Source organism: Odocoileus virginianus, chromosome 2 (assembly GCF_023699985.2).
Source record: "Odocoileus virginianus isolate 20LAN1187 ecotype Illinois chromosome 2, Ovbor_1.2, whole genome shotgun sequence".
NCBI lineage: Eukaryota > Metazoa > Chordata > Mammalia > Artiodactyla > Cervidae > Odocoileus > Odocoileus virginianus.
This window is the reverse complement of record NC_069675.1, coordinates 5,785,629-5,810,125: the sequence shown is the minus strand read 5'-3', so window position 1 is coordinate 5,810,125 and position 24,497 is coordinate 5,785,629. Positions and strand designations below refer to the sequence as shown.

Sequence of the window (24,497 nt, the reverse complement as noted above, 5' to 3'; positions counted from 1 at the left end):
ATTGCTTCTAATTCTCAGAAAATTGGTGTTCCAAGTATGAAATATGTTTAAGGAGAATATCAAAATACTTTCTGCTCCTCATACAGCCCAATATCAGGAAAACAAACAGCCCAGTCAAAAAATGGGTGGAAGACTGAAACAGACATTTCTCCAAAGAAGACAAGTTGTCCAATAATCACATGAAAAGATGCACAAAGTCACTAATTATTAGAGAAATGCAAATCAAAGCTACAATGAGGTATCACCTAATACCAGTCAGGATGGCCATCATCAAAATGTCTACAAACAGTAAATGCTAGAGAGGGAGCGGAGAAAAGGGAACCCTCTTGCACTGATGGTGGGAATGTAAATTGATCGTCATTATGGAGAACAGTATGGAGGTTCCTTTAAAAACCAGGAATAAATTTACCATATAACCTGGAAACCCCACTACAAGGCATATACTCTGAGAAAACCATAACTGAAAAAGACACATACACCCCAGTGTTCACAGCAGCACTATTTACAATAGCCAGGACAAGGGAGCAACCTAGATGTTCATCAACAGATAAAGAAGATGTGGTACATATATACAATGGAGTATTACTCAGTCATAAAAGGAATGAATCTGAGTCAGTTGAACTGAGGTAGACAAACCTGGAGCCTGTTATACAGAGTGAAGTAAGTTAGAAAAAGAAAGACAAATATTGTATATTAACACATATCTATGGAATCTAGAGATCAAATTGCCAACATCTGCTGGATCATCGAAAAAGCAAGAGAGTTCCAGAAAAACATCTATTTCTGCTTTACTGACTATGACAAAGCCTTTGACTGTATGGATCACAATAAACTGTGGAAAATTCTGAAAGAGATGGGACTACCAGACCACCTGACCTGCCTCTTGAGAAACCTGTATGTAGGTCAGGAAGCAACACTTAGAACTGGACATGGAACAACAGACTGGTTGCAAATAGGAAAAGGAGTATGTCAAGGCCGTATACTGTCACCCTGCTTATTTAACTTGTATGCAGAGTACATCATGAGAAACGCTGGGCTGGAAGAAGCACAAGCTGGAATCAAGATTGCTGGGAGAAATATCAATAACCTCAGATATGCAGATGACACCACCCTTATGGCAGAAAGTGAAGAGGAACTAAAAAGCCTCTTGATGAAGGTGAAAGAGGAAAGTGAAAAAGTTGGTTTAAAGCTCAACATTCAGAAAACTAAGATCATGGCATCTGATCCCATCACTTCACAGCAAACAGATGGGGAAACAGTGTCAGACTTTATTTTTTTGGGCTCCAAAATCACTGCAGATGGTGACTGCAGCCATGAAACTAAAAGACACTCCTTGGAAGGAAAGTTATGACCAACCTAGATAGTATATTAAAAAGCAGAGACATTACTTTGCCAACGAAGGTCCATCTAGTCAAGGCTATGGTTTTTCCAGTAGTCATGTATGGATGTGAGAGCTGGACTGTGAAGAAAGCTGAGTGCTGAAGAATTGATGCTTTTGAACTGTGGTGTTGGAGAAGACTCTTGAGAGTCCCTTGGACTGCAAGGAGATCCAAGCAGTCCATCCTAAAGGAGATCAGTCCTGGGTGTTCATTGGAAGGACTGATGCTGAAGCTGAAACTCCAATACTTTGGCCACCTCATGCGAAGAGTTGACTCATTGAAAAAGACCCTGATGCTGGGAGGGATTGGGGGCAGGAGGAGAAGGGGACGACAGAGGATGAGATAGCTGGATGGCATCACCGACTCAGTGGGCAGGAGTTTGAGTAAACTCCAGGAATTGGTGATGGACAGGGAGGCCTGGCATGCTGCGATTCATGGGGTCGCAAAGAGTCGGACACGACTGAGCAATTGAACTGAACTGATGGAATCTAGAAAAATGGTATTGATGAACCTATTTGCAGGGAAAGAATGGAGACACAGATGTAGAGAATGGACTTGTGGACCCAGTGCGGGAGGGAGAGAGTGGGACATATGGAGACAGTAGCATCAACATATATACACTATCATGTGTAAAGTGGGTAGTTGGAGAGAAACTGACAGGAAGCCCAGTCTGGGTGCTCTGTGATGACCTAGAGGGGAGGGAGGGGGGAAAGGAAGGAGGCTCTAGAGGGCTGACAAGTCTTGTTGTATGGCAGAAACCAACACGATAAAAATTAAAAACCAAACAACAACAACAAAATACTTGCTGCTCTGAGTCTCCAAGCATCCTAGGCTCCTCTGAGCACCAAGCCTCTTCATCCCAGCCCTGTGGGGGCCCACCCTCAGGGGTACCCCAGCACCTGGGACAGTGGGAACCTGTAAATGCTGGGTGAGTTGGGTAGTTAAACTACTGTATTGACTACGGACCTAAGGACACACACCATACATTAATTAGGTCAGAACTAAAGGAAAAATTTGGGCTTCCCCTGTGGTTCAGTGGTAAAGAATACACCTGCCAACTCAGGAGACGCGGGTTCAGTTCCTGGGTTGGGAAGATCCCCTGGAGAAGGAAACGGCAACCCACTTTGGTCTTCTTGCCTGGAGAATTCCATGGACAGAGGAGCCTGGTGGGCTACAGTCCATGGGGTCGCAAAAGAGTTGGACATGACTGAGGGACTAAACAACAACAAAAGGAAAGATTAGATGGCAAGGCTCTGTGCTTGCACATGGGGAAGCTGATGCGACTGTCTATCCGAATGTCATGGCCCTCTCTGGTCGTGCCAGGTCAGGCAGGCCACTATCTCTTTCTTCTTCTGGGGGTTATCTAACCTCCTGAACCATCTGCTTCTGTCTCCCTCTGGGAAAGGGAGGACCCTGAAGTTGGACTTGTTTAGTTCTGGAGCAGCTTCTCAGGGCTCTGTCTTCCCACTGGTCCAAACAACTCACTGATGGGTGAGATAAAGGAAGCTCTGAGACCCAAGTTCAGCCACACAGGAGTCCTTCATAAGTCCATCTATTTTCCTTTGTAAAGGGATCCTTTAGACTCCTTTTTATAAATGTCACCTTCTTCCTTAAGGGAAACAAACATTTTTTTTTTAATTAAAAGAAGTTAATATTGGAGTTTGAAAAGCTTTTGAATTAATTTATTTTCCTTCTTTTTCTTGACATAAGCATTAACAGAAAATATGGCTTCAGGCAACATCAACAATGAATAAAATGCAGTATATAGAATAAAATAATCTCAAACATACCAAATACTTCACATTGAAAACATGGTTAACATTTACCTGCACTGTCCAAATACCTTCCCCTCATGAAGTCAGTGATGACCTCTTTATCTAGATATGTATTCCCTATCCACCACTCCAACCCTCCAAATGAAATCAGTTTGGCTGTAACCTGGGTGTGTGTGTGTGTGTGTGTGTGTGTGTGTGTGTGTGTGTGTGTGTCTTTATAACCAAAGATTAAAGCTGAAGCAAAGCAGAGACTTTGGACTTTGATCAGAAAACGTATTAAAGTCCCAGATGAGGCTGATCAAAAATGGAAACAGCAGGACACGCCAGCATTTTTTCACTCCTTTCATGAACAGCTTGGGACAGAGTCATTTCATTAGGCCTGTACTTTACCGTTAAAGAATCCAGCTATGACTGGTAAAACCTGGCTATTTACTGCTGTCTGGGTCTCTTTGGTAAAAGAAAGAACACAGGTGAGGCCACCCGGAGCCACCTGTACCCCATGTGCTGAGCCAGCTCCCTCGGTCCTTGGTCACATCCTACAGACAGGGACTCAGGGTTCTCTGGGCCTGCATAGCACCCATTTATAAGGGCCCGCCTGTCAAACAGGACAAGGTCTAAGATGTTGCCCACTCCCAGTTCTGTGCTTTATATACATGAGCACTGTGGGAGAGGCAGCCAGGGCCAGGAAGAGGTACTCCGCTGATACACATAGACCAACAGCCAGAGTATCCATCGTGCAGTGTCCACCCCCAGACCCAAACTCCAGGGCACAGTGATGAGAGCTGATGGGAACTTCCTGCACATGCAGATGATACCCCAGAGATGTGGGAGGGGAAACCAAGGATTCTGCCTACTTATGTGCAGGAGAGAAGTAGGCGCTTCCCTCTGCCTCTAGGAAGGAGGCAAAGAAATCTTTGCTCCCTTGAGATGGGAGGGAAAGAACTCTGGGTCCTTACCTTGACCTACAGGAATGTAAATATAATATCTCCAGGAGTCAGAGAGTCTCCTGTGTCTGGGCTTTTATGACCTTGAGATATTTCCCATCTCTTTGGGCATGTAAATACCCAGGGAGACCACACGCCAGTTTTCTTGGCACCTGTGGGCTTAATCCTCTGTGTGTGTGTGTGTGTGTGTGTGTGTGTGTGTGTGCACATGCATGCATCTAGGTGGTGTTCTGCAGGGTCAGTCTGACTATTGACCTAGTCACCAGTCACTGGTCGAGCCTGTCCCCTACACAGCCCTATGCCAATCCCAGTCATGCAGACTGGGTGGGGAAGACCCCCTGGAGGAGGGCATGGCAACCCACTCCAGTATTCTTGCCTGGAGAATCCCCATGGACAGAGGAGCCTGGCGGGCTGCAGTCCACAGGGTCACAGAGTCGGACGTGACTGCACGACCGCACCCTAACCCCTGACTTGTAAGCACTGTGTCCATCCACCACTATCAGCCACCCCCGTGCATCTATTTGACAGAAGGTTCATTCCTTTCATTCTCACGCATGTTAACTAACATGGAATCAGACTTTCTGTTGTCACGTGCTCTTCCCACCCAGCTCGTGTGACCTTCCCTGATGGATGTGGTTCGCAGTGTTCCTTTTCCCACCGTGCCGGGACACGTGACTTCAGAGGCACCCGATGTTCTCTGAGATAGCGGATCTGGGATTCGAGGTTCTAACCCATAAAGTCTCGGGAACATCGGGCTGGAGAGGGTTAAGACAAGAAGAAAGTCTGTAGCGGACAGGTTGGGGTAGGAAGTGAGAAGAGAGAGGACTATGCTTTGAGGAGCCAAGGTCTGTGGACAGAGGGGCTGAGCACTTAGGCGAGGAGGGCACTTCTCAGGGGGCTCAGCAGAGAAGAATCCCCCTGCCACCACAGTAGACGCAGGACACACGGGCTCCATCCCTGGGTCAGCAAGAAACGGCAACCCACTCCAGTGCTCCCGCCTGGAGAAGCCCACGGACAGAGGGGCCTGGCAGGTACAGTCCGTGGAGCCGTGAACAGCGGGGCGTGACTAAGCGACCAGCACACAGGATAAACGAAGGCCCAGGTGGTGCAGGTGAGAAAGGTAAAGGGCGAGACTCTCCGGTGGGAAGGTACCATGGTCGGCACACACGGCCCCCCGCCGCCCAGACCCGAGAAGCCCTTTGGGAAGTTGTTCAAATAAGCAGACGTTTCGCCCTTCGTCCTGAGTGAGCCCTGCGCTTTTATCTGGGAGGAAGTCGGATGTCAGCAGCTACCAGACAGAGCGGGCTCCAGAAGTGAAAGTGGACGGCCCGTGTCCTGCCGCTGCCTGTCCCTCCCTGTTCCTGGCAGCCCGGGACGCTGACACCCTTATCTGACTGTCCCGGGCAGATTGTGTGGCGCCCAGAGAGATAAGACAGATCTGGGGTGAGGGTGGCCGTCCGGGCTGCAGGCCTCCTCCTTCCCAGGACTTCTGGGCAGTGACCGCCAGCGGAGGCCAGGGAAAGCCTCATCCTTGCCACTGCCTGGGTTTCAGCTGAGAAGCAACCTCCTCAGGTCTCAGGGAGAAAGGGAAGTGTGGAAACTTCTGGAAGCGTCAGCAGGTCTGCCAGGCTGCGGGATCCGGGCTCTGGGAACAGGGAGAGTCCCATTTGCTTTCAGAACCTCTAATTTTCATATGGAAAAAGGTGAGCTACCTTGTGCTGGATGATCTTTGAGGCCCCGTCTCAGTCTGTTAGGACATCCCTGGTGGCTCAGGAGTAAAAAATCTGCCTGCAATGCAGGAGCTGCAGGACACGTGGGTTCGCTCTCTGGTTCAGAAAGATCCCCTGGAGAAGGGAATGGCAACCCACTCTGGTATTCTTGCCTAGGAAATCCCATAAACAAAGAACTCTGGTGGGCTACAGCCCATGAGATCTCAAAGAGTCGGACACGACTTAGTGACTAAACCCACCCCACTCCTTGGTCCAGTGACAAATTCTGCCATGGGAAGAAAGTAACAGGATCCTTCCAGGGTGGTCAGAGCTGAGCCCCAATTCCCCTGGCCAGCCCTCTTTAGGGAGGGATATGTATTTGTATGTGTATAGCTGATGCTCAATGTATTACAGCAGAAATTAACACAACATTGTAAAGCACTACACTCCAATTTAAAAAATAAATAAAATTGCAGGAAATTACATTAAAAAAAAAAAAGAAAACTAAAGGTCACAAGAACAGCATATCACATTTATCATGGTGAAATGTCCCACACATCCCATAAAATCTTAGATTTCATGGGAATACACAGAGTCTATTTGATTTAGTTTGAATTTTCGGACACCAAAGGTTATCAGGCTACTTTGTTCTTATAAATGGCAAAAGCTTTCGAAAGCAAATTGCAATGCCAAGCAACTGCCAAGACAACCTAAGTGTCTGGCATCATAGTTGAAGGATTTCACTTTTTCCCATGACGTTAGCTTTCAAGAGAACACTGGCCTATATTGTGTTTTTAATTGCTAGCATGTGCCTTGTGTGTGTGTGCGGGGAGGAGGGGGAACAAACTAAGCACTTCATTCAAAAAACAATCACCTTGAGGCTGGCATGTACCCAGCTGGAAGTGGGGAAGCTTGAATGACAAGCTGGTCACAGCAGTGAGTAGCAAGAACAGTACTAAAACTTTTCATTTTTATGGAACTCTTCCATAAACATTCTCTTCTCCTGGTTCTCCCCACTCAGTATCAGTGTTGTTCTTTATTTGCTAAGTCATGTCCGACTCTTTGCAATCCCATGGACTGTAGCCCATCAGGCTCCTCTGTCCATGGGATTCTCCAGGCAAGCATACTGGAGTGGGTTGCCATTTCCTCCTCCAGCGGATCTTCTTGACTGAGGGATCGAACCTGCATCTCCTGTTTGGCAGGCAGATCCTTTCTCTTCCCTGAGCCTTCAGTGCCAATGCCTCCCTGTTCAGATGAGCAGATGGGGCTCTGGGGTGCATGTGACTTGCCTCGGTCAGTCGGCCACCGCGACTGTGTCAGAGTGTCAAGACTTTCTGCTACTGGCCACAAACTGTCCTCACGAAGTCAGTGTCAAATGATGCTGACTCGCCATAAAAAAGAATGAAAAAACGCCACTTGCAGCAACATGGATGGGCCTAGAAATTATCCTATCAAACAAAGTAAGTCACACAGAGAAAGACAAATGCCACATGACATCACTTACCTATGGAATCTAAAATAGGACACAAATCAACTTATCTATGAAATGGAAACAGACTCACAGACAGAGAGAACAGACTCCTCTGACCACCAAGGCGGGTAGGGAGGGGTGGAGTGGGAGTTTGGGATGAGCAGATACAAACTACTATACATAGGACGGATAAACAACCGAATCCTCAGATCCAGCACAGGGAACTCTATTCAGTAATCTGTAATAGACCATAAACGAAAAGAATATGAGCAAGAATCTGTATATACGTATGGCCGAATCACTTTGTTGTGCACCAGAAACTCATATGACATTATACATCAGCTACCCATGAAGAAAGAAGAAAAAGAAATGCTTGCTGACCCACACAGCGCTGACCACTCCCATGCTGGGATCTAAAATCGGGTCACAGGTCAGCGCCGCCACGTGGGAGGAAACGGCTTCCGGCTTTCACAGGGCCTCATGTACACAGACCACAACACATACATAACAGCTGCCAACCCAGCTGCTAGAAAACACAAACACAGCCTCACGTGAGTTCATCCTAACGAAGCCACCCCACCGCCCGGTAGGTCAGTCTCCGCTGCATAACAAAAAGACAGGAACACAGCCACGTGGCGCCCACGGAAACCAGGGCTTTGGTCCATAAGAGCAGAGGTTAGGCGGCGGAGCTCTCTGAAACGCTGACTGGTGCAAACTCAGCACCACTTCAGAGAAACTAGGATCACAAAAGGAACTATTCTTCTTTGTAAAATGGAGTGTGCTCAGTTGCTCGGTCACGTCTGACTCTTCGCGACTCCACAGACTGTAGCCCACCAGGCTCCTCTGTCCATGGGGATTCTTCAGGCAAGAAGACTGGGGTGGGTTCCCATGCCCTCCTCCAGGGGATCTTCCCAACCTAGAGACTGAACCCAGGTCTCCTGCATTGTAGGCAGATTCTTTATCGTCTGAGTCACTGGAGAAGTCCAAGAATACTGGAGTGGCTAGCCTATCCCTTCTCCAGATCTTCCTGACCCAGGAATCAGGGTCTCCTGCATTGCAGGCAGATTCTTTACCAGCTGAGCTACCAGGGAAGCCCCCACAAATCCCCAGGTTTTGCAGTCGAGGCCCAGGGAGATGAGCGGAGAAAGAGACCACCCCCACGCCATAACTCCACATGAACCAGCGGGTCAGGTCCTTCTACGTGCGCACAGATGGGGTGGACATCTTGCTGTCCAGACGTGGGGGTCTGCTCTCAGAGCATGAGGGATGGAGGCCCTGGCCAAGGAGGGGGAGGGGCTGCCAGGGCAGATCCAGCCTCAAATACCTCCCAGGGAAGCACCCAGACACCCAAGATGAAGACGAAGGAGTTGTGCCCAGAGGTGGGAAGAGGACCCAAGCTGCCAAAGGCCCCTGTGCAGGAAGCTGGGTGCTGAGCCGACCACATCTGACGTATTTAGCAGCCAAGAACCAACGTCAACAGTCTTCTCTTGTTCCTCCCACTGAGCCTCCTGATTGCCTATCTGCTAGCCTGTGGGTGGTACGGAGTGCAGAGGGCTCACACACCAGTCAGAGCTCAGGCTCAGTCACGAAGATGACACGCATACATGTGGACCAGGGCGGTGATTTGACCACTAGGTCCAAAACACTGTAAGACAGTGAAGGCTGCAGCCCTGCCTGGAAGTATCCTGCTAGTCACCTGGGAGCAAGTGAAGGGCTCGGGGCTCTGGGAACGAAGAGTCAGCATGCCAAGGGGTGAATGCCAGCCACGGAGGTGAAGAAGTAGGCCTGAGCCAGTGGAGAAGTCAGGACCAGGCCGTGAGGTGCAGGGGAGGGGTCTGTGCTCACCAAGGCCACCACCTTCATTTAACTCTAAAATTGAGAGGTCTTGTGATTCCCCTGGACACAGTCTCCAAAAGTGAGACTCCCCAAGGTCCAGTCAAAGTGAAGGTGAGCGACAGTCAGAGGGGGGAGGTTTTTTCCCGAGCTGCCACCCTCTGTTGGTAAACCTGGCGTTTGGGAGTGAGCAACAGATTCTCCAAGAGGGAGTGAAGGGGTGACAAGTTCTTCCAGGATCCTGGGACCACACAGAGCAGGGCCGCCACACCCTCTCAGCGTTGAGAGCTGAGAGCCACAGGCCAGAGTGGACACGCCATGGGGAAGACCGAGAAGTGGCTGAAAAATCGGAAGCGCTCTTACCCCAGAAGACATCAGTTTGTCTTGAGCTATAAATCCCAGAGATTTTTTATCAGCCAAGGGCTCCACAAGTTTGGAACTAGAAGAAACTTCTCTAGCTGTAGAGATCGTAAAACCTCTATAAATACTGCCATGCAAATTTGCTGTGAATGGGTTTGTCTCTCTGACCATCCCTGCAAAAGGTAAGCAAGGATAGACCACAGAAATAAAATCCTGCCTGACCATGAAGAAAACCTTGGTGAGGTCAAGAGTAATCTCTGCTTTGGAGGAACTGACAGTCCAGAGCTACCCAACAACTCATTCTCAGCAACACTCTAGCCTTGCCACAAACACACCAACACTGGGGGTTTTACATTTTCTTCATGGTTTTATTCAAACACGATCTCCAGGGAAACAGGTATCTTATGTAGTTAATGATGATGACCCCGGGGGCCATGTCTTTTAATTTGTTAATTCCATCCTTTTTTCCTTTTTTTGAGGAATTCTCTTTTATTTTTCACAGTTTCCTTTTAAAAAAATTTCATATTGGAGTACAGTTGATTAACAGTGTTGTGTTAGTTTCAGGTGTACAACAGTGATTCAGTTATACATATACATGGATCTATTCTTTTTCTTTTACCATTTCAGTTATTACAGAGTATCAAGCAGAGTACTTCAGCCATGAAATTAAAAGATGCTTGCTCCTTGGAAGAAAAGCTATGACCAACCTAGACAGCATATTAAAAAGCAGAGACATTATTTTACCAACAAAGGTCTGTCTAGTCAAGGCTATGGTTTTTCCATAGTCATGTATGGATATGAGAATTGGACTATAAAGAAAGCTGAGCACCAAAGAATTGATGCTTTCGAACTGTGGTGTTGGAGAAGACTCTTGAGAGTCCCTTGGACTGCAAGGAGATCCAGCCAGTCAATCCTAAAGGAAATCAGTCCTGAATATTCATTGGAAGGACTGATGCTGAAGCTGAAACTCCAACACTTTGGCCACCTGATGCAAAGAATCGACTCATAGAAAAGATCCTGATGCTGGGAAAGATTGAAGTTGGGAGGAGAAGGGGACAACAGAGGATGAGATGGTTGGATGGTATCACCAACGTGATGGACATGAGTTTGAGTAGGCTCTGGGAGTTGGTGATGGACAGGGAAGCCTGGCGTGCTGCAGTCCATGGGGTCACAAAGAGTTGGACATGACTGAGCAACTGAACTGAACTGAAGCAGAGTTTCCTGTGCTATACAGGTCCTGGTTGATTACCTATTTTAAATATAGCAGGGTGTATATATCAATCCCAAACTCCCAATCTATCTCTCACTCCAACCCCTCCCCCACAGGTCATGCCTTTTGTAGACAGTGGGCTTCCCAGGTGGTACTAGTGGTAAGGAATCCTCCTGCCAAGGCAGGAGACAAAGAGACTCAGGTTTGATCCCTGGGTTTGGAAGATCCCCTGGAATCAGAAACGGCAAATCATTTCAGTATTCTTGCCTGAAAAATTCCGTGGACAGAGGAGCCTGATGGGCTGCAGTCTATGGGGTCGCAAAGAGTCAGACATGACTGAGCATGTGCACACCCCCCCAAAACACACACACTCACACACACACTCACACTCACACAAATGGAGATGGTGATGCAACAGATACACGATTTGTTGGATCAACACAACAGCCTGATGGATTCTTCCCTGTCTCACTCCAACCCACCTCCTCACAAAAATTTCTCGGGTGGCTCAGCAATGTCTGACCCTCCCCCACACTGACAACAGGCAGGCTGACTGTTCACACGGTGACATGAACACACTGATCATGTTGCTTATTTCCAAGTAGGCCTTAACCTTGCAGAATGAAAATCAGAGGAAAATCGAAGCTACCAAGACTGAAATTGAAAACGTACTGGGATTTTCTAGATAAAGACAGATCTGAATTTCACTGAGATGGGCTATAGTGACACTACCTCCAAAGACCTATAGGCCCGCTGGAGGACTGATGATTAGGCACCAGACTTGAAATGGAATCACCCTGTCCCTGGGAACTTCCTTGAAACATTAGATTTTCTTCTCTGCATTAAAGTGGAAAAATGTGATTAGCATGTCTTATGAGTTTCATCCATCCCATTTGCTTTCCACTCTTCTCTTACAGAACTGGAAAATTTCATACAGCAAACTCATATTTCAGCTATGCTTCATGCAATGCATGAAATCTTTGTTTAAATGACTACTGTTTATTCAGTGAACAAATGCCTATCAGAGTTAAAAACTCTGTGGATCCCAGAAACAACAAAGCTTCTTAGAAATGCTTGGGCATGACAACCTAGAGGGGTGGGATGGGATGGGAGGTGGGAGGGAGGTTCAAGATGGAGGGGACATATGTATACCTATGGTGATTCATGTTGATGTATGGCAGAAACCAACTAAGTATTGTAACGTAATTATCCTCCAATTAAAAATAAATTTTAAAAAATTTTAAAAAAAGAAAGATGTTTGGGCAGCCCACCATCTGACCGTATTGAAAAGGGTCTGGAAGGCTGTCTCCTTCCAGTTTTCTTGGATATAGATCACTGGAGGAATATGTCTCCTAACACCACTTTAGGACTCTCTGTAGATTATAGCAAGGTTAATTATGTCTATTCAGTTTTCATAGCCTCCATCTCAATATTCTCTTGTGTGTCTTCATAAGCCAATGAAACACTTCAACAACAATTATCATGGACTATTATGTAGCCATTAAAATTACATAAACATTTAATGTTCAATGATTTGGATTTTGGTTAAGACATGGCTTCCAAGGTGGTGCTAGTGGTAAAGAATCTGCTTGCCAGTGTAGGGGATGGGAGTTCAATCCCTGGGTCAGGAAGATCCCCTGGAAAAGGAAATGGCAAACCACTCCAGTATTCTTGCCTGGAGAATCCCATGGACAGAGAAGCCTGGTGGGCTACAGTACACGGGGTCTCAAAGAGTTGGCCACAACCGAGCAAATAGGCTTAAAACATGCGGACACAGCACCCGTTGACACTGTTTTAGTCATCTACCTGGCAGGGTCTATCAGTCTTTCAAAGAGCTATAGCTCTTTACCCGGGAATACTCCACTAGTAATCCCAGAGAAGAATCTGAATTGTATCTGAAAATATACAGATCAGGAAGTTACTACAATGTTCAAAACAGTCAAGAAGTAGAAATAAAGTTGTGGTTCTCTGGGAAACAGTCCTGGCCTTACAAAGAGCTGAGAAGGGAAAGCAAAGGACAGAAGGAAAGATATACCCATCTGAATGCAGAGGTCCAAAGAACAGCAAGGAGAGATAAGAAATCCTTCCTAAGTGACCAAGGCAGGGAAATAGAAGAAAACAATAGAATAGATCTCTTCAAGAAAATTTGAGATACCAAGGGAACATTTCATGCAAAGATGGGCACAATAAAGAACAGAAATGGTATGGACCTAACAGAAGCAGAGGATATTAAGAAGAGGTGGCAAGAATTACACAGAAGGACTGTACAAAAAAGATCTTAATGACCCAGATAACCACAATAGTGTGATCACTCACCTAGAGCCAGACATCCTGGAATTCAAAGTCAAGCGAGCTTTAGGAAGCATCACTACAAACAAAGCTAGTGGAGGTGATGGAATTCCAGTCGAGCTATTTCAAATCCTAAAAGATGATGCTGTGAAAGTGCTGCACTCAGTATGCCAGCAAATTTGGAAAACTCAGCAGTGGCCACAGGACTGGAAAAGGTAGTTTTCATTTCAATCCCAAAGAAGGCCAATGCCAAAGAATGTTCAAACTACCGCACAACTGCACTCCTTTCACATGCTAGCAAAGTAATGCTCAAAATTCTCCAAGTCAGGCTTCAACAGTACAAGAACTAAGAACTTCCAGATGTACAAGCTAGATTTAGAAAAGGCAGAGGAACCAAATATCAAATTGCCAACATCTACTGGATCGTAGAAAAAGCAAGAGAATTCCAGGAAAACATCTACTTCTGCTTCACTGACTACACAAAAGCCTTTGACTGTGTGGATCACAACAAACTGGAAAATTCTTAAAGAGATGGGAATACCAGATCACCTTACCTGCCTCCTGAGAAACCTGTATGCATGTCAAGAAGCAAGAGTTAGAACTGGAGATGGAACAACAGACTGGTTCAAAATTTTGAAAGTAGTACATCAAGGCTATATATTGTCACCCTGTTTATTTAAACTTATATGCAGAGTACATCAGGCGAAATGGATGAAGCACAGCTGGAATCAAGGTTGCCGGGAGAAATATCAATAACCTCAGATATGCAGATGACACCACCCTTATGGTAGAAAGTGAAGAGGAACTGCAGAGCCTCTTGATAAAGGTGAAAAAGGAGAATGAAAAAGCTGGCTTAAAACCCAACATTCAAAAAACAAAGATCAATGGCATCTGGTCCTATCACTTCATGGCAAAAAGATGGAGAAACAATGGAAACAGTGAGAGACTTTATTTTTTGGGGCTCAAAAATCACTATAGATAGTGACTGTGGCCATAAAATTAAAAGAAGATGCTTGCTCCTTGGAAGAGAATCTATGACAAACCTAGACAGCATGTTAAAAAGCAGAGATATTACTTTGCGGACAAAGGTCTGTACAGTCAAAGCTATGGTTTTTCCAGTATTCATGCATGGATGTGAGAGCTGAACCATAGTGAAGGCTGAACACTGAAGAATTGATGCTTTCAAACTACGGTGCTGGAGAAGACTCTTGAGAGTCCCTTGGACTGCAAGGAGGTCAACTCAGTCAATCCTAAAGAAATCAACCCTGAATGCTCATTGAAAGGACTGATGCTGAAGCTGAAGCTCCAATACTTTGGCCACCTGATGCAAAGAGTTGACTCACTGGAAAAAACCCTGATGTTGGGAAAGATTGAGGGCAGGAGAAGAAGGGGACAACAGAGTATGAGATAGTTGGATGGCATCACTGACCCAATGGATATGAGTTTGAGCAAACTCTGGGAGCTAGTGAAGGACAGGGAAGCCTGGTATGCTGCAGTCCTTGGGATCAAGAGTCGGACACAACTGAGCAACTGAATGATAAGAAATAAAGAACGATAAATGTTTTAACGATAGGGAATGGGTTGAATCAATTATGTGTCAGCCATACCTCTGAGTATTACTATGTAACCTTTAAAAAGAATAAAGTAGATATAAAAAAATGACCCTCCCCAAATCTCATGCCACACACACACAAAAGCTACTAAATAAAATGTGCAAAATGAATTATGTTAGTTTAAAAAGAAAATGTACATACATGGTATACATGTAAATGCAGTGAAAATGACTAGCAGATTACACCGCATGGTTAACACCAATCAACTCTCCAATAGCGGGGAAGGCTGAGGGATGGGTCAGTTAGGATGCTTTTGGTTACAACTAACAAAAAAATCCTAACTTGACCTCCTTTAAGAGGTTAGGAAGGTCTCAAATCAGAGCTTCCTCTTGGGTAATTCAGAAGGTCAGGGGCACTGTGGAGGCCCCATTCTTCAGCTTTGCATTCTTTGGCAGGTCAGTTGGGACCTGGCCCAGCCCATTCTGTTGGAAGACAGCTGCCCCACTTACAGGCATTGTGTCCAGAAGAAAAAAAAGTAGCTGGTTCCTACTACATCTTTTTTTAAGAGTCAGGAAAGCTGTCCACTAAGTTACCCTCATGTTTGATTGAACAGGAGGGCCATCTGCTTACCCTAAGCCAATCACTGGTGGGACTGCAGGCCCACCAGCAGTTGCTCAGTCAATCAGGATTTACCCGAGACACGTGGAGGAGAGTAGGCCCTGAGCTAAATCAAGTTTCTACCAGGCAGAAGAGATGCTGGACAATAAAGAAGGCAGAGTGTGGAAGAATTGATGCTTTGGACCTGTGGTGCTGGAGAAGACTCTTGAGAGTCCCTTGAAAAGCAAGGAGATCAACCCAGTCAGTCTTAAAGGAAATCAACCCTCAATACTCATTGGAGGGACCAATGCTGAAGCTGAAGCTCCAATACTTTGGCCACCTGATGCAAACAGTTGACTTACTGGAAAAGACCCTGATTCTGGGAAAGATTGAAGGCAAAAGAAGAGGGCGACAGAGGGTGAGATGGTTGGATGGCATCACTGACTCAATGGACCAGGGACTTGGGCAAACTCCAGGAGATGGTGAGGGACAAGGAAGCCCTGCGTGCTGCAGTCCATGGGGTCAAGAAGAGTTGGACACGACTTGATGACTGAACAACATTAGTAGGGCCAGAGGGTGAAGGGGACCCTTTTACTAGAAGTGGTTCTGGATTGTGTGAAAATTCTATAAGATTATATTATTTTTAAAATTTAACATTTAAAAAAAGCATTTTAATGCATAGAAAAAAGACTGAAGGATAATACACCTTGAGATTGTGGGTAATCTTCACTTTCTTTAATCTTTTCTATATTTGCCAAAAAGTAAGTATACTTTTAAAACAGAAAAAATAGTAATATTTATGGTGTTCTCCAGTTCTCAATACTATGACTTTCACAGGGTACAGAGATTCCTCATGACATTGCCCTGTATGGGTTTTGGTTCAGAAGAGGCTGGAAGGATCATTCAGCTGGGCTCAGTCACCCGCTTTCCTTTAGGGGGGCTTGTGTCCACGGGAAGCCTGGATGATTTTCAGTGACCTGGGACATAATCCTTCATGGTTTCAGTAAAGTGTCAACATCCACAGAGTTGGAACCCTGGGTCTCTCCTGCCCTCTGGTCCCGCCTCTGCTCTGGTTTCCATTTTAAGTATTCCCTGACACTTCCCCCTCAACCCCACTTCATGGCCTTGGGTTCAATCACCAGTCCTTCCCTCACATACATCACAGGGTCACAAGCCCATTGCCCTTCTCTCGCTCTTGGTTTTCAAGGTTTATTTTGGCGGAGCATGGAGTGGGAATAGGAGCAGAGATGTCTCCTTTGTAAATAATAAGCAGAACTCACAAACATACACAAGAGAGCAATAGTGGTGGAGGTATTTTGAGGGCCACCCAGTTTGCATGCTAAGTCACTTTGGTGGCGTCCGTCTCTTCGCAACCCCACGGACTGCAGTCCTCCAGGCTCCTCTGTCCATGGGATTCTCCAGGCTCTAAGTATACTGGAATGGGTTGCCATTTCCTCCTCCAGGGGATCTTCCTGACCCAGGGATCGAACTTGCACCTCTTACATCTCTTGTACTGGCAGGCAGGTTCTTTATCACTTGTGCCAAATGGGAAATCCAGATGACTCCCCCTAAAATCAGGGTGAAGGAAACGTCTACTTTGGAACATCTGCCTTCCCCAGAAGTCAGGAGGAAGTAATCACCTCAGAGCATGAAGTATAAAATGCTGAGTGGTGAATTCCCACTCATCCTGCACTGCCTTCAGGGAACTCCCACTAAACTGAAGAGGGCTGATGAATGGCTCTGACCCTTAAAAGAGCCCAGCAAGGGATACACCAATGCCCTTCCCTACGAAACATATTAAGGCGTGCCTGATTACCACCACCACCAGTCGGTCTTGATCAACAGAACCTACAGGCTGAGTGCCAGGAACAGCCTCAGGTAAATATATTGCTAGAAGGGTATCATCAGGGCTCACCAGAAGCCGGGGTCCTGCAGAAGAGTGGAGATGTGGGTGCTCCTCACCATCCCATTTTGCATCCATTACCTTGCATGGCTGCCCGCCCTCCAGCCCCAGGCCGGGTTCTCTCCTGCCAGCCCTGGGTTTGCTGATTAACCAAATGGAATCTCTAATTGCTGAACTACGTGCAAAAATATTTTTAGGAACCTCTTCTTCCTCCATGCCTAGCAAGCCTCCCTTCTCCCATCAGCAGTAATAAAAGCAACACTGCAACCCACTCCAGTGTCCTTGCCTGGAGAATCCCATGGATGGAGGACCTGGCAGGCTACAGTCCAGGGGGTCACAGAGAGTCAGACATGACTGAGTGACTAACACACACTTTTCTGTTATTTCTGATGTGTCTCCTTCACTGGTCATCCTACCTACCTTGATGAGGTAAGCGTTATTCCCACTATTCTTCTAACCAGGACACTGAGGCTCAGGAAGGTTAAAGTAAAAGTCACCCCAAGTCACACGGTAGCTGAGCAAGAAGGCTACCACAGATCTGTCTGATTTCAGTATCTGCATTTTATTTCCTGGTGAGTCACAGAGCTTCTCAATGAAAACTAGAGGTCAAGGGTGGCCAGCATGGGAGCCCTACCAGAAAAAACCTCTTTGCTGGGCCCCTCTCAGGCTGCCACCACACTGCAGAATAGTGTCCCAGAGCCTCAGTTCCGTCTAGAGAGATTCTCTCTTCCTCAGTGTCAGTTCCTTGAGGGCAGGGAGGACCCATGTTCTTTCTTTTTCTATCACCTGGTCCTCCTATGCAGTAGATGCTACACAGGCTGAACTGGACTGAGAATATTCCAGAACCTTCTAGAGTGTCATCTCTGGAGCACGGGGGAGCTTTGTAAGAAATGCAGGCTCTCAGGTTCCAACCTAGACCTGCTGAGTCAGCACCTGCCCTTCACAAGGTCCCCAGACGATCAATGCTACTCTACACTATAAAGTTTGACATACCATCTTTCTGTACCCTCCTCTTTTTAAATACATTTTTGTTGTGCTTTGTTTCACATCAACATAGAAGATTAAAGTCTCGTTTCTATTCTGAATCATCTTATGGAAAATGACACACTATCTTATGACCCACAGAAGTTCAAGTGATCTCTGGGGGAACTTCCCCAAAGAGATTGCTTAAAATGCCAGTGGTCCCCAACCTCAAAGAATTCAGTGAGAAACAGTAGTGTCTTAAAGACTGCATTAAAGACGTTCCCCCTTTAAACATGTTCACATTTAATAAGTGTTTATTTAGTGATCTAAGGTGCTATTAATCATCTTCAGAATTAAACTAGAATTACTCAGAGTTAAGTACCCCATTAGCATTCAGCAATTTCTACCCTTTGGATAACTGTCATCCACAAGTCAGCCTGTTTCCTACACCTACTTATTATTGAGCATCAGTGATGAACAAGGCCTCCTAGGGATGAGATGCTGGATGGAATATGAATGTGGCCTCCTATCTTTGCTACACAGAGAGTAAAGATCAGGAACCTGCTAGTCAAACATTTCTGTAAGCAAGTAATGTGTATCATTGTCACTACTTACATGCAAAATTCCTTCAGATGCTTCTTTGATGCAGCCACGTGGCCATAAGAAAGCCAAGAATACGGTGTTACTGGGCTATTTTCAGCACCTCACAATCTGACCTCTCCTGGGAAAGAAATGCCACTCAGTGCTTGAGATCAGCATGGGACAGTCAGTGCTCGGATCACCATGGAAAAGCCAACTTTTCATGGAAAGAATAAAATATATGCTTGTTTTAAAAATTAAGAAAAAGGACTTAGCCCTCTAGAGGCTTAAGGTTCAAAAGCCAGGCTTCCAAGAAATGACCATATATAGGTATACTGAGGACCACATAAAGGACCATCAGTTCAGTTCAGTTGCTTAGTTGTGTCCGACTCTTTGCGACCCCACGAATCTCAGCACGCCAGGCCTCCCTGTCCATCACCAATTCCTGGAGTTTACTCAAACTCATGTCCATCGAGTCGGTGATGCCATCCAACCATCTCATCCTCTGTCGTCCCCTTCTCCTCCTGCCCCCAATCCCTCCCAGCATCAGGGTCTTTTTCAATGAGTCAACTCTTCGCATGAGGTGGCCAAAGTATTGGAGTTTCAGCTTCAGCATCAGTCCTTCCAATGAACACCCAGGACTGATCTCCTTTAGGATGGACTGCTTGGATCTCCTTGCAGTCCAAGGGACTCTCAAGAGTCTTCTCCAACACCACAGTTCAAAAGTATCCATTCTTTGGCGCTCAGCTTTCTTCATAGTCCAACTCTCACATCCATACATGAGCACTGGAAAAACCATAGCCTTGACTAGACGGACATTTGTTGGCAATGTAATATCTCTGCTTTTTAATATGCTATCTAGGTTGGTCATAACTTTCCTTCCAAGGAGTAAGTGTCTTTTAGTTTCATGGCTGCAGTCACCATCTGCAGTGATTTGGGAGCCCAAAAAAACAAAGTCTGACACTGTTTCTACTGTTTCCCCATCTATTTATATTATAAAGGATCATATAAAGATATAAAGAGCATATGTATGCATTGTTATTTTAATCTGAAAGAAATCACTAATTTTGAACGTGTAACCTAAAAACTAGTAGCAGTACTAACAAGCCAGCTATAAAGATTACCAAGAGTTAAGAAAGACTGTTCCAAAAAATAAGATGAATTCAACTTCATCATGACATATAACAGATGATATGAGTCATTTTAAACTATTTTTATTATTTTGTTTATCATTTTCATTATTACATAGCCAGAAATAGTAAAAAGGGCCCAAACTCTTAACAAGAATCAAATGAGCTTTAAAAACAATTGTTATTTTCTACAGAAAGATGAATTCTTGAGCCACCATCTGAACACTCACTTCTCCAATCGGGCAATTTTTTTTTTTTTTTTCAACTGGCTAATTAGTGAAGCCTCACTTGATTTTTTTCTGGGCATGTTTAACTCTTTGGGAGGTAACATTTTATTAGTAACATATTTCCTCTAGAATATATTCCCTTCTCTGGCCTCCATGGGAGTCACTACCAGGAGCAGTGAGAATCAAACTGATTTTACATCTGCTGCAGTGGGACAGATCAGCAGATAAATATATGCATCGATTTCCAAGGAGAAAATGGCTAAAAGCAGCATACTTACAATTCTTCTAAGCCACACTTCGCATCTCTCTGTGAGACGGAAGACGATTATTGAAAGCCTTTGCTGCGTACACTTTATTTTTAACTAAATCTTTAAGTAGACTGCTGAGAAACGCCAATACTTCTACCGGTCCTACTTTAGCTGTGCAATCAAACAGATCTTTTGCTTTTGCAAAATAGTGGTCCAAGCCTGAATAGCTCTTTTAAACATCATATTTATTGCAGAGTTATTTTTAAATACATTTGGGGGTTAATTTTTGGCAAACTTCGCCTTTAAGAAATCATCTGAACAGAAAGCCAGAGTTACAACTTACCCTTGAATTTTGAACTTGCACCTCCCAAGGAAGAACAATTAAAACTTGCTGTGTTTTTAATGCACCTCATAATGAGTTGGTCAATTCACTGATCAGGGACTGAGTTAGTTTGTGCCTCCTAGACACAGGGATGGACAGAGCTGAACGCTGCCAGGAACTGCCTTAGAACTAATTAACTGCAAAGTCCAAACGGGGAAAACCCTCCTATTAAGGGAAAAAAGGTTCCGGTTCTAAATGATCAATTATGACCAGTTCGTCTCTGCTAATTACGTTAATTTAATAACTACTCCATATTTTGCTGTAAAGAAACAGGCCAATCAATATAATGAATCAAAGGAGTAGGCACTAAAGACCAAACTCACCGAACTCTCTCTTTCCAGACCCCTTCTGAACACCTGTTGAACCCAGGGGCTTTCAACTTTGCGGACTAAACCCTCCCGGATACAACCTTGGAAGCTTTTAGACTTTCTGGAAGTGCGTGTGTATTTTTAAGGTTTCCATCTTGCTTAATCAACAGAGCTGGTTACTAATTATTTATGAATCACGGGGCTGAAAACAAACTTTCTTACCTTAAGCAGTTAAGGAGTGGCAGATAGAGAAGAGGGGTTGGTTTTTAATTTGGCCTTTCGGTACACGGCCCTACCCCCAGGTTACCCGCCCCGTGCGGATCTCTGGAAAGGTCAAAGGTAAGCCTCCTTCCTCGGCTCGGGGGAGGGAGCACACCTTCCAACAAAACAAGGCGCTGGCATCCAACCTGGGGAGCGAGGCGGCGAGCAGGGCCGGCTACGTGTGTCCAGGAGGCCGGCTCGGCACCCATGACGGCCCGGAACCAATTCCGATCTAGGGACCCCTCGAGATCGTGGGCCCGGGGCGCGCATGTCACCCTCTTCGGGGGTCCCCGGCGCCCCACGCTCTGGAGAGCGCGCGATGGGGCTCAGGGAAGCCTCTAGGCGACCTTCGAGGCTGCTACCCTGGCACGGCCTCCACCCACCCCGACGGTACTCTCTGAGCACCCCGGATCGGGGTGTCTCATCCTCTGCCTCCTACGGCGAGTCGCACACGGAGACGACCCGCCCGGCCGCCGCCGCGATCCCTCAGGACTAGATGTCCCCGCCGCAGGACCAGGGGCTGGCGGTGGGGACCCAACAGCCTTGCGCCCCCGGCCCCCCGCGAAGCGCAGTCCTGGGCCGGGGCGTCCCTCCCTGCTCCGTGCGTCCACCGCAGCGGCAGGCAGGTGATCAAGTCCCACGACCCTGCGCGCGCGCCCTCCCACCCCGGGGCCCCGCGTCCCGGGGCTCGGCCCTTACCTCGGAGCGGGCCGGGGCGGCCCCGCGGGGCCGGGCGCGGGCTGGGCCCGGGAGACGCGCCTCCCGCCGCCGCTGGGAGCCGAGGCGGCGAGCGGGCGCGGCGAGCTCCTCCCGGGCGGCGGCGGGAGGCGCTGCTCTCGCTGCTGACGCCGCCGCCGCGGCTGCGGGTCTCAGAGCTACGCCGCCGCCGCGCGTCCCTAGGCTCCTGCGGGAGGCCGGCTGCTCGCGCGGCAAACTCTTCCGCACGCAGAGCCGGCGGGGAGAGGAGCCGCCGCCGCCGCTGCCGCCGCCGCCGCCTCTTCCTCCTCCCCCGCCCTCCTCCCGCCTCCTCTCGGTCCTCCTCCTCCTCCTCCTTCCCTGCGCTCCCGCGGCCGCCGCCGGCCGGGTCTCTCCTGGCCGCACGCCGGACCCTGGCCGCGACCCAGCCTGGGACCCGCACCCTGCGCTCCCTACAAGCAGATGAAACCCTGGACCCACCTCCCACCCCCCAGCTTCCCTGAGCGGCCGAGACACCCGCGCCCCAAGGCCGCCACTGCAGGGCTGCTGCCGGGGGCGCGCGGCATGGTCCGGCCGAGGGTGCGGGGCGGGGACAGGGTGTGCTTAGAGGGGAACTGTCCGAAGGAGAGGCCAGTGGAGGTCCCGTTCAAGTTGTCAGTGGGGGCGGCGGGGAATCGCCCTCCCCTGCTCCCTGCCACCCCGCGGTCCAGTGCGTTGGGGGGCCAGCGCGCCACCGCGGCCCCCAGCACGCCGTCCTCGTGGGGCGGCCCTGCGCGCCGACCACTGCGCTTTCCCGAAGAGCTGCGGGCGGGGATCAGGGAGACGCCGGCGAGCTCAGAGGACCGCGGCGCCTGCTGGGGAGGAACGATCACTGTTTCTTCCGAGGCGAACGTAGCTGGTCCGGAAAATGGGTCAAGGATGGAAAAGAGCCCCTCCTATAGGGCTTGGGGGCCGCGGCCAGGAGCGCGCACCCGGAGCTCCAAGCTGCGGCTCCTTCCCCTCCCCCGCTGCCCTCCTCTCCTTTTGCACCAGTGCAGGAAATGTTCCACTGACCTACATATTTTTCCAAACATACGTGACCTTTTTTTTTTTTTTCCCTCTCTGTGGGAGGAGACAGGCGAGAATCCAAAAAAAGAGAAGAAGCTGGAGCGGCGTGCAGGAGAAAACAAGGAGGCATTCAGCAAGGTTCCCGCAAACAGCGAACACAGACACGTGCGCATCATCAGCCCGCGGAGCCTGCAGCTGCTGCTGCAACCTCTGCGGGGCTCCAAGACAGAGTCGGGTGGGAAAGAGAGACCACGCGCCCCGCCGGGGCCCGGAACGGTGTCCCGGCTCCTCTAGACTCATAAACCCCTGTCCATCCTCGGCGCCAGGGAAGAAGCCCCAAAGAGGCGATAGGCTTCCCATCCCCGCGAGGTCCCCCCTGGGACCTCACAGAGGCATGTTGCCTGGCGCAGCGCTTGGAGCCCAGCAGCCTTTTTCGGATGTCCCTGAGTCCTTTGTACAATTAGAGGAAAGTGCCTCCACCAGTCCCGTCCCATCACACTATCTTCTCAGGCCTCTCAGAACATCAGACGGGTCCCCCACTCGGCTCCAGGGCCCTGCCTTTTTTTTCTCCGAGCTCAAGACAAATCCCCTCCAGCGCAGACCCGACCCACAGCGCCTTATTTGGGCATGCAACTCGGCACCGTCAATTAGATCAAAACGTTCACGCAGACCTCCCTTTTCCCCCCTGTAAAGTAGGTCATTCTCTTTATTTCCCACTTGCATTATTTTTGTCTAATTCTCCTCCTGAAAAATAATCAGCCCTCAGGAGCTTTGCGCATCCCGAGAAGCTGTTATTCTTAGGCTTGTAGGGCTTTTCAAGGAGGAGGAGGAGGCATTTGGCACGCTGTGGTTTTGAACTCCCTCCCTTTCCAAAAGGAGAACATTTGAAAACTTTATGTTGCTTTGTTTTTCTACCCCCTCCCTTTCCTTCGGGCAAGTAGGTTTCACCCTGCCCTTAGAGTGAGGCTATGACTAATATCTACTAAAGGATAAAGTTATGTGCTTTTAACCGGATTTAATGCAAAATTTAAAGTCACCTCCCTTCCTTTCTTGCTTTGAAAGAGATTTCAGCTCCCTCCTCCTTCTCCCTTTTGGGAGCCAGCTGAACAATCTTTAAATGATCTTTTAGAAAACAAATGGCCTACAGAAATAATACAGCGGGTGCAAACAGCCCCACAGTGCAGCAGGTATTTTCTCTAGGGTCTGTTTTCACCTGTTGCCTGGTAGGATATCCCATTAAATGTGTGGCTCCTGCCTTCTGATCATGGAGATGTTGTATATGTGGTTGTACTTACTCCAGACGCCATCCTGTCTCCTAGTGTTAATTCCACCTGTCTGAGCATAAAGGGGAGCGGATCTGCAGCAGAGAACCCAGTCAGAACCCGAGCAGAGTCGAAGAGGGAAGTTTACCTCCTGTTCGTTCTCTGCATTTGGCAATTCAGTTCCTTTAACTGGTATTTGTTGAAGGCTTGTCATGAATCAGGCTAGGCCTGTCCTGTGAGCAATGGAGGGAAACTTGACAGCTGATTATGTCTGGACAAGAAGGGTTTACAGCGTGGAGGTAGGGATAAAGAGGAAGCCAATAGGGTGAGTGCCAAAAGACCTAGTGACGTGCGTTCAAGAGACGGAATAA

General features: G+C 47.7%; 1 protein-coding gene and 1 long non-coding RNA gene across 12 annotated transcripts in view; one reads left to right on the top strand and one right to left on the bottom strand.

The window, feature by feature from the left end:
- The window catches only part of NPAS2 (neuronal PAS domain protein 2), a 198,652-nt gene extending 176,500 nt beyond the window's left edge, over positions 1-22,152 (bottom strand). For 4 of the 11 annotated variants that reach the window (XM_070475043.1, XM_070475051.1, XM_070475071.1 and 1 more), the window contains exon 1: positions 18,602-19,014. In XM_070475043.1, coding sequence (XP_070331144.1) covers positions 18,602-18,603 — 2 coding nt within the window. In that variant the 5' untranslated portion in view covers positions 18,604-19,014. Of the gene's footprint in view, positions 1-18,601; positions 19,019-21,082; positions 21,163-21,820 lie in introns of those variants that run through there. The other 7 variants (XM_070475081.1, XM_070475084.1, XM_070475108.1 and 4 more) reach the window with 7 other exon arrangements.
- LOC139037771 (uncharacterized) lies at positions 21,658-24,133 on the top strand. The gene is made up of 2 exons (XR_011490670.1): positions 21,658-21,747; positions 22,935-24,133. It is a non-coding gene; the product is annotated as an uncharacterized lncRNA (long non-coding RNA).
- The last annotated feature ends 364 nt before the right edge of the window (positions 24,134-24,497 follow it).